The sequence below is a fragment of the Tiliqua scincoides genome, chromosome 1 (genome assembly GCF_035046505.1).
Source record: "Tiliqua scincoides isolate rTilSci1 chromosome 1, rTilSci1.hap2, whole genome shotgun sequence".
NCBI classification, from domain to species: Eukaryota; Metazoa; Chordata; class Lepidosauria; order Squamata; family Scincidae; genus Tiliqua; species Tiliqua scincoides.
The window spans coordinates 95,850,215-95,863,434 of NC_089821.1; the positions used below are offsets into that span (position 1 = coordinate 95,850,215).

At 41.8% G+C, this 13,220-nt stretch overlaps 1 protein-coding gene across 7 annotated transcripts in view; it reads left to right on the plus strand.

The window, feature by feature from the left end:
- FMNL2 (formin like 2) overlaps positions 1–12,676 on the plus strand; it is a 215,902-nt gene extending 203,226 nt beyond the window's left edge. For 2 of the 7 annotated variants that reach the window (XM_066611970.1, XM_066611972.1), the window contains 6 exons: positions 317–480; positions 1,120–1,221; positions 2,112–2,210; positions 3,996–4,119; positions 7,313–7,359; positions 9,843–12,676. In XM_066611970.1, the coding sequence (XP_066468067.1) occupies positions 317–480; positions 1,120–1,221; positions 2,112–2,210; positions 3,996–4,119; positions 7,313–7,359; positions 9,843–9,881 (575 nt within the window). In that variant the 3' untranslated portion in view covers positions 9,882–12,676. Of the gene's footprint in view, positions 1–316; positions 481–1,119; positions 1,222–2,111; positions 2,211–3,995; positions 4,120–5,744; positions 6,111–7,312; positions 7,407–9,842 lie in introns of those variants that run through there. The other 5 variants (XM_066611967.1, XM_066611971.1, XM_066611966.1 and 2 more) reach the window with 3 other exon arrangements.
- Positions 12,677–13,220: the final 544 nt, after the last annotated feature.

The following is a 13,220-nucleotide window of genomic DNA, read 5'->3' on the forward strand; positions in this document are numbered from 1 at the left end:
CCATGACCGACACCCAACTGCTGGATGCAGCACATGTCCCATTGGCACCGCTATGCCAGTGCTGGAAAGCACTGACATAAGGGATTAGCATTGGGCCTGTTGATCTTCTGTGTAGCACTGGAGACACTATCAACCTTTAGTAGTAGCAGCTGTACATGGCAGCATATCTCAGATGAAACTCTCTAAGGTCTCAGGCAAGCATATTTCCCACTCTTTGCTGTATGAGATCTTTTTACTGAAGATGGTAGGGTTCAAATAGGTAACATCTGTGGTCCGTGTTAACCTTTTTGGATGTATGTTATTTTTTCCTTTTTAGTATCCCTTGAAAATGTTCTACTGGATGTAAAAGAACTCCAAAGAGGCCTGGACTTAACAAAGCGAGAATTCACTATGCATGACCATAATACCATGCTGAAGGAATTCATTCAGACCAATGAAGGAAAGCTGAAGAAGTTACAGGATGATGCAAAAATCGCCCAGGTAATAGCCAAACGGAAAAGTTTGTTCTTGTCAGAAAATCCAGTGGCATTGAGACACTCCTCTGGCAGATGTAGTATTGTCAAGCTTGTCCTTGGAAACTCAGAGCCCAAACTGGAACTGTTCCTTCTTGCACCACCACTAGACTTTTATTTTTCCAGGGGAGGAAAATGCATCTGTAAATCACATCCATAAGTATCACATATGCAGCCACACATTCACCCCAATCCAAGAGTTTCTTGAATTGTGTGGCAAAAGTCATGTCAGTTCTTTTTCTGGCACTGTCTGGCAGACTTTCGGCACAATCCTGTTGTTGTCGTCCCCCGAGCCGGCACATGGCCCTTGTGCCGGCTCCTGAATGTTATGAATGTGCTGTAAAGCACTTTTGCGGCTTCTTGAGAGCAGGCTGGGCCAGTGCATGGGCATGTGCTGACCCAGCAGAGCTGGAGTGGCACTGGGACAGGGTGACGTTGTGCCAGCATGGGCAGGCCGACACAAGCAGTGGGAAAGATCAAAGGGAGGGAGGAACGGAGATGGGAAGGGGGTGTTTCACTTAAGTGGTATCTCGTATTTGTTTTGATGCAATTTGTTTCAAATTGATACTTTTAGTACATGAAATGAAGAACAGTGTTTCTCTTTCAGGATGCCTTTGATGATGCTGTGAAATATTTTGGAGAGAATCCCAAGACGACGCCACCCTCAGTCTTTTTCCCAGTTTTTGTCCGATTTGTGAAAGCTTACAAGGTAAATAATTGTAACTTGTGTTTCATAGTAGTTTTATGAATGCAGAGGCACTTTCTCAGCAAAGCCTCCCTTTGTGATTATGGGGCAGGTAACGATCAGCTCCAACTCCATGGTTTACAAGGACCAAAAGTACACACTAGCACGGAGATCTCTATTGAATTAATCAAGGCAGATATAGTGCAAATTAAGTTGCACCTCCTTCGCAAGAGGCAAATAGATAGTGGAAACTACTTCAAAGGAATGTCATTGGTTGAGATAAAATGGGAACTTCTGTGCTGTGCTGTGTTGTGAAGGAAACCAGAGGCATAAAAGGAATTACACTTCCGAATGAGGTCTTGAAAAAGTGGTGATTCTGTGGAATTTCCAGGCTACTCCATGAGTCTCTATCTCTCTGCTCTTGTGACCCATTCACATGTTATACATGCTCATTTGAACAAGTAGCAGCACATCTCAGATACTTCATAATGTAAGGGATTTACCAGCACACAGAGGAAGCAGTTTGATCTGCAGCAGTTTGGGGATGTTTCAGAGAGAATTTACAATTTGTATTTTTTTTATTTAAAATATTTGTACCCCGACTTCCTCTTGCAGGCAGCCTACAGAATGTAAAGCTCTATAAAAACAACAGTTTAAAAGTAATAACCAACACCACAGCAGCAAAGACCAGTCACAGTGCTATAAACACAATATGATCTATTACAAAACCGCATATCACATTGCAAAGGACACAAGAAATCAAGCTGTGCCCCATTGCACAGGCAGAACATCCCAAGTTAAACTTGTTATTAATGGATTTGCGTCTGGCTTGAGTGAACCAAAAAAAAAATTCTATTTACTTGTGGTGGTTACCAGCACTCACTGGTATGTATTTTCTTTCAAAACGTCAACAGCAAGCTGAAGAAGAGAATGAATTGAGAAAAAAGCAAGAACAGGCACTAATGGAAAAACTCCTAGAGCAAGAAGCACTGATGGAGCAACAAGACCAAAAGGTAGGAAACAACCAAATCTTGAGCAACTAGACTTGAGATGTATGAAATCGTTACAGTGACAGGTATCGGGCCAGGAAAAGTTATCACCTTATTTTCTCTCATTTTGAGGGCTCAACAAAAGAGCAGCACCCCAAACCATAGTCCCTGGGATGTTTTCTCTCAAAGATAGCTAATGAAGCTGTCTCACATCAGTCTTTAACAGAGCCACTATCCAAGAAGGTGTTTTGGAAGTCAGGAAGTCATGTATGTGCCCATTTCCGGTGGTTCTAATTCTCAAAAAGACTTTTACAACCCAATCCTATCCAGCACAGGAGTGGCACCTCCAAGCTTCTTCTGCTGGATCCTGTGCTGCATCCGAGTGGGTTAGAGGTCTCCTTGGGGGAATAGGACATTACCCTGAGCTCAATGGGGCTTCTCAAGTATGCGCCAGCTAAATTGCTGGTTGGGCTTCTGAACCTGACAGAGAGATTAGGATTCAGCGGAGGAGGCCTCCACCGGTCCCACCCCCTCCTAGGCCTCTCTCTCCTCCCATTCCACCCTGTCTCTGCCCTTCCCTCAGCCCATAAATGCCTCTTACTGCCTTCCCACCACACCCCTGCGCCACTCGGTATTTACTTGGGCTCCACTGGTGGCCAGGGCCTCGTCTGCAGCATTGGGGTGGTGCAGGCTTTCCCACTGGTGCTGCTTACTTGTCAGGTGGTGCAAATATGCTTTATGGTACATTTACTACACCCAGCACCAGTGTTAGGCGGCAACGGCAGCCTGGATTGGGCTGTTTTTATCCTAAAGCCCTTCCACAATGTGTTTTGTGAATGTGTTTTGATCCAGAGATGCTTATGAAGATTGAATGGCTGTTATCTTGGTCAGGCAGTTTTGTAAGAGGAAGAAATACAATGCAGAGATATAATTCTGTGTTAACCAAAAATAATAGCCATGCAGCAGAAGTGGCAATGGATGGAGAATATGAATTGCCATGCTTAATTTTAAAGTAGTCTAGCAATTTCCATTGCTCTGCTTGGTACAGAACACTGTACTCACACCGGTAAGATTTTTCAGGTGTGTTGTTAGAAGCTTCCATCCTAGAATCAGACCAGGAAAAAGCATCCCCGTGACCTCCATGCCATGCACGCCGTGCCTGGCAATGCCAACGGTACCGTGATCAGTGAGCCACCACAGGAAAGGCCCTTCTCTGGTGACCACTTGCCCAACCACTGAGTATCTCAGCTGATAGGTGGAATCTTTTGGGAAAAGATAGTCCTAGATATCCTGGGTTTTTTAAAAATCATTTAGAGCTTTATATATACAGTACTCTATTTTGTGTCCAAAAATGAACTGGGAGCCAATAGAGATCTTTAAGTCACGGAGAACTGTGTTTAGCATGGTGAGTTGCAATAGCAAACCTGGATAATTTTGGCAAGATAATCACACTAATAAGTTATGAGATCCTGGCAATACTGTCAAAATTCATCATTCCTTAGAATGTAGGGAATGTCCTTTATATCATAAAACTGCAGATTGGAAACCACAACTGTCCACCATCTTCTGCTGAAAAATGATCTGACATCTCACTTTGTAAAGTGAAACCTGCTTCCGGACTAGGCTGAAATTAGAAAAAATATTGCAAAGGAGCTGAGCCCCCTTTTTTTTCCTTGTTGAACTCAAACCCCTTCTCTGCAAATTGAGGTTGTATCTGGTGCCTTTTATTTTTGACAAGGGAAAGGGTATGCATGCCTTTGTGCCTGACTTTTTTCTGATCTTTTGCAATGCTGTTCTGCTCCCTTTCAGTCTCCGTCCCATAAAACAAAGAGACAGCAGCAAGAGCTGATTGCAGAGCTTAGAAGGCGACAAGTCAAGGACAATAGACATGTATACGAGGGGAAGGATGGCGCTATCGAAGATATCATCACAGGTAACAAACAAATAGGAGGCTGTTCCAAAGGCAACACAGTGTGTCTTATCGTAGCTTTCTCCGTGTAGCAGTTCTCTTGTCTACCATTATAAACTGAATCCATTGGCATTGCTTAAATGTACCGGTCATTTAACCAACTGGGCTCAGTTACTAGTGAAGCTAAATTTTCATGACTTCATGCCTTTTCAGTGGCAGAGGTCTCCTTTATGCCTTTCTGAGTTCTCTTTCTTGTTAGCATGTTGTTGTGACTAAAGCCACAGACACTGTAGAGCTTTGGTAGAGATATTTGCGTAAGAGATGCATGCCAGTTAAATCTCTGCATATGTTTGGTCTCTGTGCAGAGTCCAAACATACATGTGTTTACCTAATATTTACATGCTTGTTTTCTCCTTAAAATGTGACTAACAGTTATTGCCACAGCATTAAATACATAACTGAGGCAAAAACCATTTGGTTTGGATTGCTGAATGCTTTAGACCAGTCGTTCCCAAAGTTTTTTCACTTGCGTACCCCTTGGTAGCTCTTCTCCATAAATTGTACCCCTCATTTTAGCAAAATGTTGGTAATTAATATAATGGCTATTATTTCAAATTTATATGCTTTCAACTACCGATCCATATCCAATAACACACAAGCTGATGACTAAAAACTAGCAGTTTCTGGGGCTTTCACAGCTGCCTTCCTTCCTGCCATGCCAGTGCTGCAAGGCATTCTAATACAGACCTGCCTCTTTCTGCCATTATTCAATTTTCCTGGCAAGTAGCCCTGGGGGTACAGGTTGGGAACCACTGCTTTATACTAATATTTGGAGTTAGTGGTGTGTTCTTCCTGCAGCAGACTAATGCTTGTCTATTTCTGCAATCCAAGACTGAACGAATAGTGTGACAGTGGCTGGACCTAATTGATAGCAGATATAACCACAGTGGGAGCACAATAGTCCTGCAATGGAGAAATTAGCTCCTGAAATCTGATTTGGGCGACTTCTGTGGCTGTTGTAGTGTGTGTGTTGTTACTTGAAAGAGGTGATAAACAGCTGATTTTGAAGTTTTCCTGACATTAACTGTCACCAACTCATAGATACGCTTTCTTTGAATTGTGTGTGTACCCGGTCCTAGGTCATTCTGTGAAAAGTAATATCTGAGGCAGTTAGTCTCAAATTCAAAGAAAATGTATAGTGATTTTAAAAACGGCATCCATGCAAACCACTCTTGAAGCCCTTTTCCACTAGAACCCTCTGGAATTGCCGGCTCTTCTGAATGAGTCATTTTCTGTGCTAATCAAGACTTTGCTCTGATTGGGCAATTTCATTTCCCTATGAAATGAAAGAGCCTGTCAAAGGAAGAAAATGGCCACATGAAAGACAGTTGTATTGAGATAAAATGATGCCGGTCTGAATGATCTGAAGAGACACCCCCATGTCTCTTTTTTAGTTCTAAACCAGTCTCACCAATTTGCAATAGCAGAACCATGGTTCTGACAATATGCCCAGCTGAACACATTCTATTGGTTAAATGACTGATAGCCTTCTGAGGACATCCTTAACAAAGCACTAACAATGTACTAATGCAAATAGATCTTTGCTTCTTACTGTGTTCTGTCTTGTTTGGCTGTTATTTTCCATGCAGTGCTGAAGACAGTGCCCTTTACCGCTCGAACGGCCAAGCGTGGCTCTCGGTTTTTCTGCGAACCTGTCCTCACAGAGGAATTCCATTACTAAACTATTCCTCTTTCACACCCGATGCTCTTAAAAAAGGTTTCTATAGGTTTTTGACGTTTCTCCACTTGTGTGTAAGGCAATGTGGCTCTTGAATGGATTCATGATGTCTGGCACCCCCTTGGAGTTTTCTTCTCCATCATCATCTCATTGCACGTTTTTAGCTGCCAGTTACCTTTTGCTCCCTTCCATCAGCCACATGATACTTTGCACCACCTTTCGCATTCCAGAAGCATCCTTGGTCTATGCGCTAAACGCCATAGAACAGCAAGTGTTGGAAGTCACAGAAATGGCACTTGGGCCCAAGGCAGCTGTGCTATACATCGGCTCACACAGTTTGAAAAAGGTGTTTGCGGGTCGTAATGAGAAACGTGACAGACTGTTCACTTGGTTTTTCTATGTCAAACTCTCTAGGTTCTTCCATCCTTTCCTTTTCTGAATTGATGTGTGTTGCATGAACCTCTGTTAAGTTCAATCTACATCTGGAAATAGGTCTAGTGTGTACCAATTGAGCTGACCTTTCACAGGCTTGGCCTTGTTGCACTCAAGAGACAGTTGTCATTTCCTTCTTTGTGATTTGCAAAAGCATTCCACACCAGCCATTCTAACCATCAAACTTGCATGTCTGTGTTGGCATGTGAAATCAGATAAATTGCCCGTAAATCCCACGCCTTCATTCAGTCACGCCCACATTTACGTGTGCTTCAGTTCCATGGTAACTTAATTGAAAATACAATTAAATAAATACAATCCTTCGTCATTGTAAGGAAGAGCCTGAGCAAAACCAGGACTCTGATGGCCTGCTTCATTGTACTTATGCAAGTTTTACTTTCTAAGCCAAATATTAAGAAGATGGACACAAATATCAAACCATTTTTCACAAATAAACCATGCTAGTTTATTTTCTGATCAAGAATCAAACACTGGATAATGAAAATATCCAGGTGGAAGATCAGAGCCAGCAAAGCTTTCAGAATTACTCAGCAGACACAGATGTCCCAGGTTATTGTCATGGAACTGGATCACTTTAGCTCTTGTGATGAAAACTTGGGCGGTACTTAACTCTGCATGCATTTTTTAATGCTGTTGTCTTTGACACAAAAAATGAGACACTAAAGAAAACAGCATTTTCATTTCCTGCTGGTAGAGTATTTCATTGGGGCTGTTTAAAACTGCGATGTAACTCGTTCAACTCCTGTTTGCTCGTTCAAGTTACTTGCTCTGCAGTCATCCTGGAGCCTGTGGTCAAAGCAGCTTGGAGTTTTGTTAGTAGGAGACTCGGGTGGCCTCCCTCTTCTTCTCCTGTCTCTTTTTAACTCCTTCTGACTGCCTTGGCCTCACCCTCTCGTGCTCTACTTGCTAACACATTTGGGATTTTTATAATTTCATTTTATTAGGCTTTTTTTGGCGCTGAGTTGCTCTTCACGTTCCATCCCATTTTAACTTAACCATCATTCTGTGTTTTTTGTTTCTGTTTAGCCCTAAAGAAGAATAATATCACTAAATTTCCAAATGTTCACTCGAGGGTAAGGATTTCTTCTAGCACACCGGTGGTGGAGGATACACAGAGCTGGCAAGCATCACTTTTTACTTGGCTTCCTCCTCTCTCTGTATGCCACACAAACTGCTACAAACCCCAGCCGAGTAGTTGTGGTAGGAGTGCAAAGGAGTAAGAGATACTGTCAGGATTGAGGAGCTTTCCTTGTGCTTTAAGAGCTTTCCTCTGTATAAAGTGTTTTTATATGTAATTGCTGCTTTTGCTTGCATCAGATGAAATCATTGTGAAGTCACAAGCTTAATGGTTAGTTCCCTTTTCAGACAGATGAGGAGTTATGTATAAGACCGACATACTGTATGTTTACATACATACTTGTATACTTCACACTTGCATACTTCAGAATGGGGAGGTATGTAAAGACAAGCCTGCCCTCTTCTTTCTAGACCTTGTGCTTTTTAACAACACATGCAGCCAATGATGTAGAAATACAAAAAGCTTCACCAGCTACACTTTTGCAATTAAAGGCACAGGAGCAGGGACAGTAAGAATCTAATCTCTGGCAAAGGAGAAAACGCAGAATATCTCAGTCATGGGAGCTTCTGGGTACCATTTTAAAATTTATTTTCTCTCCTTGCTGAGACCCTGCAAAGGCGACAGCATCAATTAATGGAACAAAATTCAGGGAATGAGAAACTGGGTGCTTGTGATTTTTGGCACTTGGACAGAGCTTAAGAGACTGTTCCTCCCTCGTGCCCACTGAACTCCTCCACTGCAGCTGCCAGACTCTGTGCCAGACTCGGGTCGTGAGGAGCTGCGGAGACTGAAGACTGGGCTCAGGCAAGCCTGTCCTCTCTGGTCTCCCATTGTGCCGGCAACAGCCCTCATACAAAACTGCTGCCACCATGGAGAGTGTTAAGATTTCTTGTGAAAGCCAATGATGAAAGCTCTGTGGAACAAGCGAGCAGCGGAGCCAGGCAGGCTCTGATCTGCATCTGCTAGGTAGGCAATGTTTCTCTGAAATGTGAACATCCAATATAAACTGTCTAATGCTAACCCACTTTCCAGTACTGATGCATTCCATGGTGGGGATGGCAGTCACACGAGGCCTCTTCAAGGTCAAGGAATGTCTTTTCCCCCCTCATCTCAGGGCTGCATTGGTGCTGGAAAGTTGGTTAGGATTGGGTGGAAAGCTACCTTTTTTGGACAGGAGTATGCTTGGCACTCAAAATCCAGCATGACCAAGTGATTAAAACCATAGAACGTAGGCAACTAGCTAGTTCTTGTTACCATGATGAGCCAGTTGTGTGTAGAGAGGTTGTATTCTTGTTGAAATCTCACTTGGTGAAGAGAGAGGCTAGATGGGTGGATTCCCCACTCGCCACTGCAGTATTGTCCCTAGTTTCAGCAAATGAAGTGAATAGCATGGTCAGGATAGTTGCCCGACAGCATAGCACAGGACAGGGCAATACTCCTGTGGGAGAGTCACAAACCAGTCCTTCCCACACAATTCACTTTTTCAAACATTATTGGGACCAACATGCATCCAAGTCATGCATGAACTGGCTTCCCACTGCTTGACTGGATTGTTTTATTGCTGTTCCATCATGAGTGAAGGCGAGGGATGAGCTCAGGCTTTTAAATATATGAATGGATGGGCAAGTTGCTACAACCTAGCAACTAGGCACACCTGAGTGAGGTGTAAATCTTATAAGATGGTTGTGTGATTGCTTGTGGATTGGGGCAACTGGGAAAGGAAGTTGTAATAGTATTTTACTGTAACTGTCTCTTTAAGCTGTTGACAAAGGTAAAGAATCCAAATTGTATATCCTGGAAAGTGTTAGATTGGTTTGCTTACTTTGCATCAAGATTTGCCTCCCATACAGGGAATAGTAAAATACAGAGTGGAGAAGTTAGGGTTGGGAGAGAGTGGTGAAATAAGTGAAATCCAACTCTCATTAGTGCAGTCCAGCGTTAGTATCTAATCCTGCCGCTACCCCTGTCTGTGATTAAACACCATCCATTCTCTCCTTGTAAGAAGCAAGCAATAGGAACCAATTCAAAGATTTTTGGGGGTGCACTATATAGTATTCCAGTGGGGGAACTTAGCTGAAAGCACCCCGACAGCTGAATTTCCATGCATGAAGATTGCTTACACAGCCAGGGAAAATAAAAAGTATCCTTTCCATGTACAGGAAGCTTTTGAGATGGCCCACTTCAGTCACCCACAAGCCACCCTGAAGCTATTTGGTTTATCAAATGCAACCACCAATGAAGAATGATATAAGCCCCTTGCATTAAATATTATTAGGTAGAAACTCCACAAATGACTCTACCTTTTCTTACAGTTAGTAATTAAGGAGCAGTAGATTTGCTCAAGTTTGCCATGAGTTTAAACAGTCCCTTTTTCTCTTTTGCTTCAAGCTGCTTTGATTGGCTTCCAGCAGGACTCTCTTCTTGGCTAGATATTGAGACAGAGGCCACTCCTAATAGCTTCGTGTTTCTTCCCTACAGATCTTAGAAACCAGCCCTACAGACGCGCCGATGCGGTGAGGCGAAGCGTGAGGAGGCGTTTCGATGACCAGAATTTGCGCTCACTCAATGGTGCCGAAATCACCATGTGAGCTGGATTGGGGGAACCTGCATGTATAAAGTTAGAAAGTGTGCTTGACTGATTCCTTGCCATGTGAACTATATTTGCGCTATCATTTTAATCACGGCCTTGATCACAGTACATTAACTTATCGTCTGAAGGGCTCAGCAATGACAGAACATACATAGGAATGCAAAAAAAAAAGAGAGAGAGAGAGAGAAAAGATGGGTTCTTCACTCAACTGTAGCTACCAAGTGCCTAAACTTCAAGTACCTGCTCAAATTAATCAAAGCAATAGGACTTTATTTGATTGGGTATCTTTTTACACCAATACATTTGTTCAGTGTTTTTAACCAAAATGTAAAATACATGTTGTATTTTTTTGTTATGGCGACATCCAACGTAATTAATGGTCATCAGTGGACCACGATTTCATAACCTGTTGTAAATAGGTAATATTTGGATGTGATCTGTTGTGGACTTTTTTGTTTTCAACTTTTACTACATTCCTGCACAGTCAAAGAAGGTAAGAGCTCTGAGCTTCTTCTGCACTTATTAATATTATATATGCGTATGGAGATTTATGCGCATAGACAAGGACTTACCAGGTGTAAAAGGGGGAAATCCATATAATGTAAATCATACCCTTTCAACATTTCATTTTATTTTAAGGCTGTTGGAAGCATCAATAAAACAAAGCTGAGATAGATGTGAGTGGTTTGCAAAGGGTAAAAGTGAAAAGGGATGATAAAGATTTGGATTTAGGGATCTCTGCTGTAAATAGGATGGGATAAAATGAGGTTTCTATCATATACATAACTGACCACTTTCACCCCTCCTATACTGGATGGTAATGAAGCAGAAGTCAGCAAGTACAACTGAAGAGTTTGACCACACTGCATATACAGAAAAATGACATGTGAAAACTGCATTACTTTGTTCAGATAGAGGCAGCTTTTGGGTTAACAATGTTATTTATTAATTAGCACTAAGATACTAACTTCTCAATAATCAGTGTTAGAATTCCTGATCATAACTGTCCCATCGTTGCAGTGGTTCTCACATTGAGCACTGGGAGCCACCGGGACAGAATGAGAATCTGTTGGGACCCACCCACAGGAAGTGATTTCATGACCGGAAGTGACATCATCAAGCAGGAAAATTTTTAACTATCCTAGGCTGCAAATCCTACCCACACTTACCCAGGAGTGTTTCCTTTACTATCATTGTTAAAAGAATATACATAGTAGCTTGTTACAAGTACAGGTCTATAACATTTTCCCAAATGCAGTCACATATCATGGTAGCATCAAGTCTAATATATTAAAAATAAATTATTGAAATAAATGGGGACCCACCTGAAATTGTCTCACGACCCACCTAGTGGGTCCTGACCCACAGTTTGAGAAACACTGCATTGTTGGAACAGTGGGAAAATCTGGTGCCCTCCTAAGAAAATTAGAAAACCCTCCATGAGCATTCTTGCATCTTTGTGCTGCACAAATGTTCAACTACCCAGCTGTTTGTACCTTGCGACAATCCACGTTGGAGCACGATTCAAAAGCTGTATCACAGTTGAAGTGCAGTTATTGGTGTATTACATCCGCACATGTATTCTCAAACCTGAAGTGGAACTTTTGTCACCCCATAGAACTGCCCATAGAAGCAGGCGCAAAACCTGCATACCAGATAGATGCACACCTGAAAGTCAGATCACTTCTGTCCCCTCCCTTGCTTTCAGTGGGATGTGCATTCCTCAGTAGAGAAAGTAGTGTGTTCAGATTCACATCCCATTGAAAGTAAAGCAGTGCAGGTAGACATCTTTTGAAAAACGTGTCCAGTTTCCAGAACTCTTTCTTTTCATGGGGTACTTGTGTAATAGAGCTTTGAACCAGTTAGAACGTCTAAAGTGGATTTAGCCACTAAGAGCAACTGTTTCAGATCGCAATATTGCTATAAGCACACTTGGTTTATTCCCAAGTCAAAAACTGGATGGAAGCTTAAGGGATATCTTGCTTATAGCTTACCTTTGCTGGTAGCACTGCATCACTATGTTAATTGTAAAATATATTGTATAGTATTTAACCAATGAATTCCTTTCCTTTTATGTTGTGCGTATGTGAACCACTGGTAAAAGGTCCCATATTCCTTTGATAATGTGTAGTTATATAATAATATGTTTTAAAATGTACAGATATTTTGCTACAAAATTGGTGCTTTTTTATGGTTTTTACACTTCTCTTTAATTCCCACTCTAGCCTTGGGGTAATATTGTAAATATTGTTTTGAAAATACATCAGCCTGTGCTATACAATCTGAATGTTATTTTAACTTATAGTTTTTTTATATTTAACTAAAACAGTTTGGGGTTCCAAAATTAGGCATTTGCTTACCTATTCACAGAAAGTTTATTTTAAACTGCCAGTCACTCCCTCAACTTACAACAGTGCGTATTTGACATGCTAAAGAGAACATGCCAAGATTACACCTTTTCCGTCATGACAAGATGACTATTGAAATCAAATACAATTTGGCAACAATTTAAGGGCTGTTCAAGCTGCAAGGGTATTCCAAAATATACTAAAAACATTTAAATATGAACAAGTGGGCTGTAATATTGGCATGTTCTCAGATATTTTATCTAGTAATAGACCTGCTTCTTAGCAATATTATCCATGTTTTATAAAAACAGTTCATGTTACTTTTCTGATCTGTTCATGGCATATGATTAAATAAACTATTTACACTACTACAACTGCTCCATAGCTCCTTCTTAGTTGTTGATTTTACTCAGGCACCTTGATCTTACTGAGGCCAGACATATGCGCATAGCAGGAATGTTGCCAAAAACCTGAAGGTGGTCATGCAGTTGAGTGTCACTCCCCCCCATCCCGCCAATTACTGGCATTCTCATACTACCAGTTGCATGGACAGGCTCAATGCAGTACTGAACCATTGAAACTCCATAGCTTCCTTCTCTCATTTTCTTTCCCTTCTACATGGGGGGAATGTGAAGTGCTTTAACACTGAGAAAGTGAAAGCTGTGATTTACACAACAAGCAGTGTGTCCAAGATTTTTTTTTTTTAATCACTCTTCTAGCAGTGATGGGTCAAGCCTACTCCCATAGTGTTGTGGAATAAAAAGGAAACCACTCAAATGCAACAACGGTTTGACAATGCCCATCACACAAAGATTTCCGGAACCATCACAATTCTAGGAACATCTAACCATGCCCATCTTACCTAAACACTTTCTCATCATGTCTTTCCTCTGCAAAGCTCCAGGCACGAATGGTATA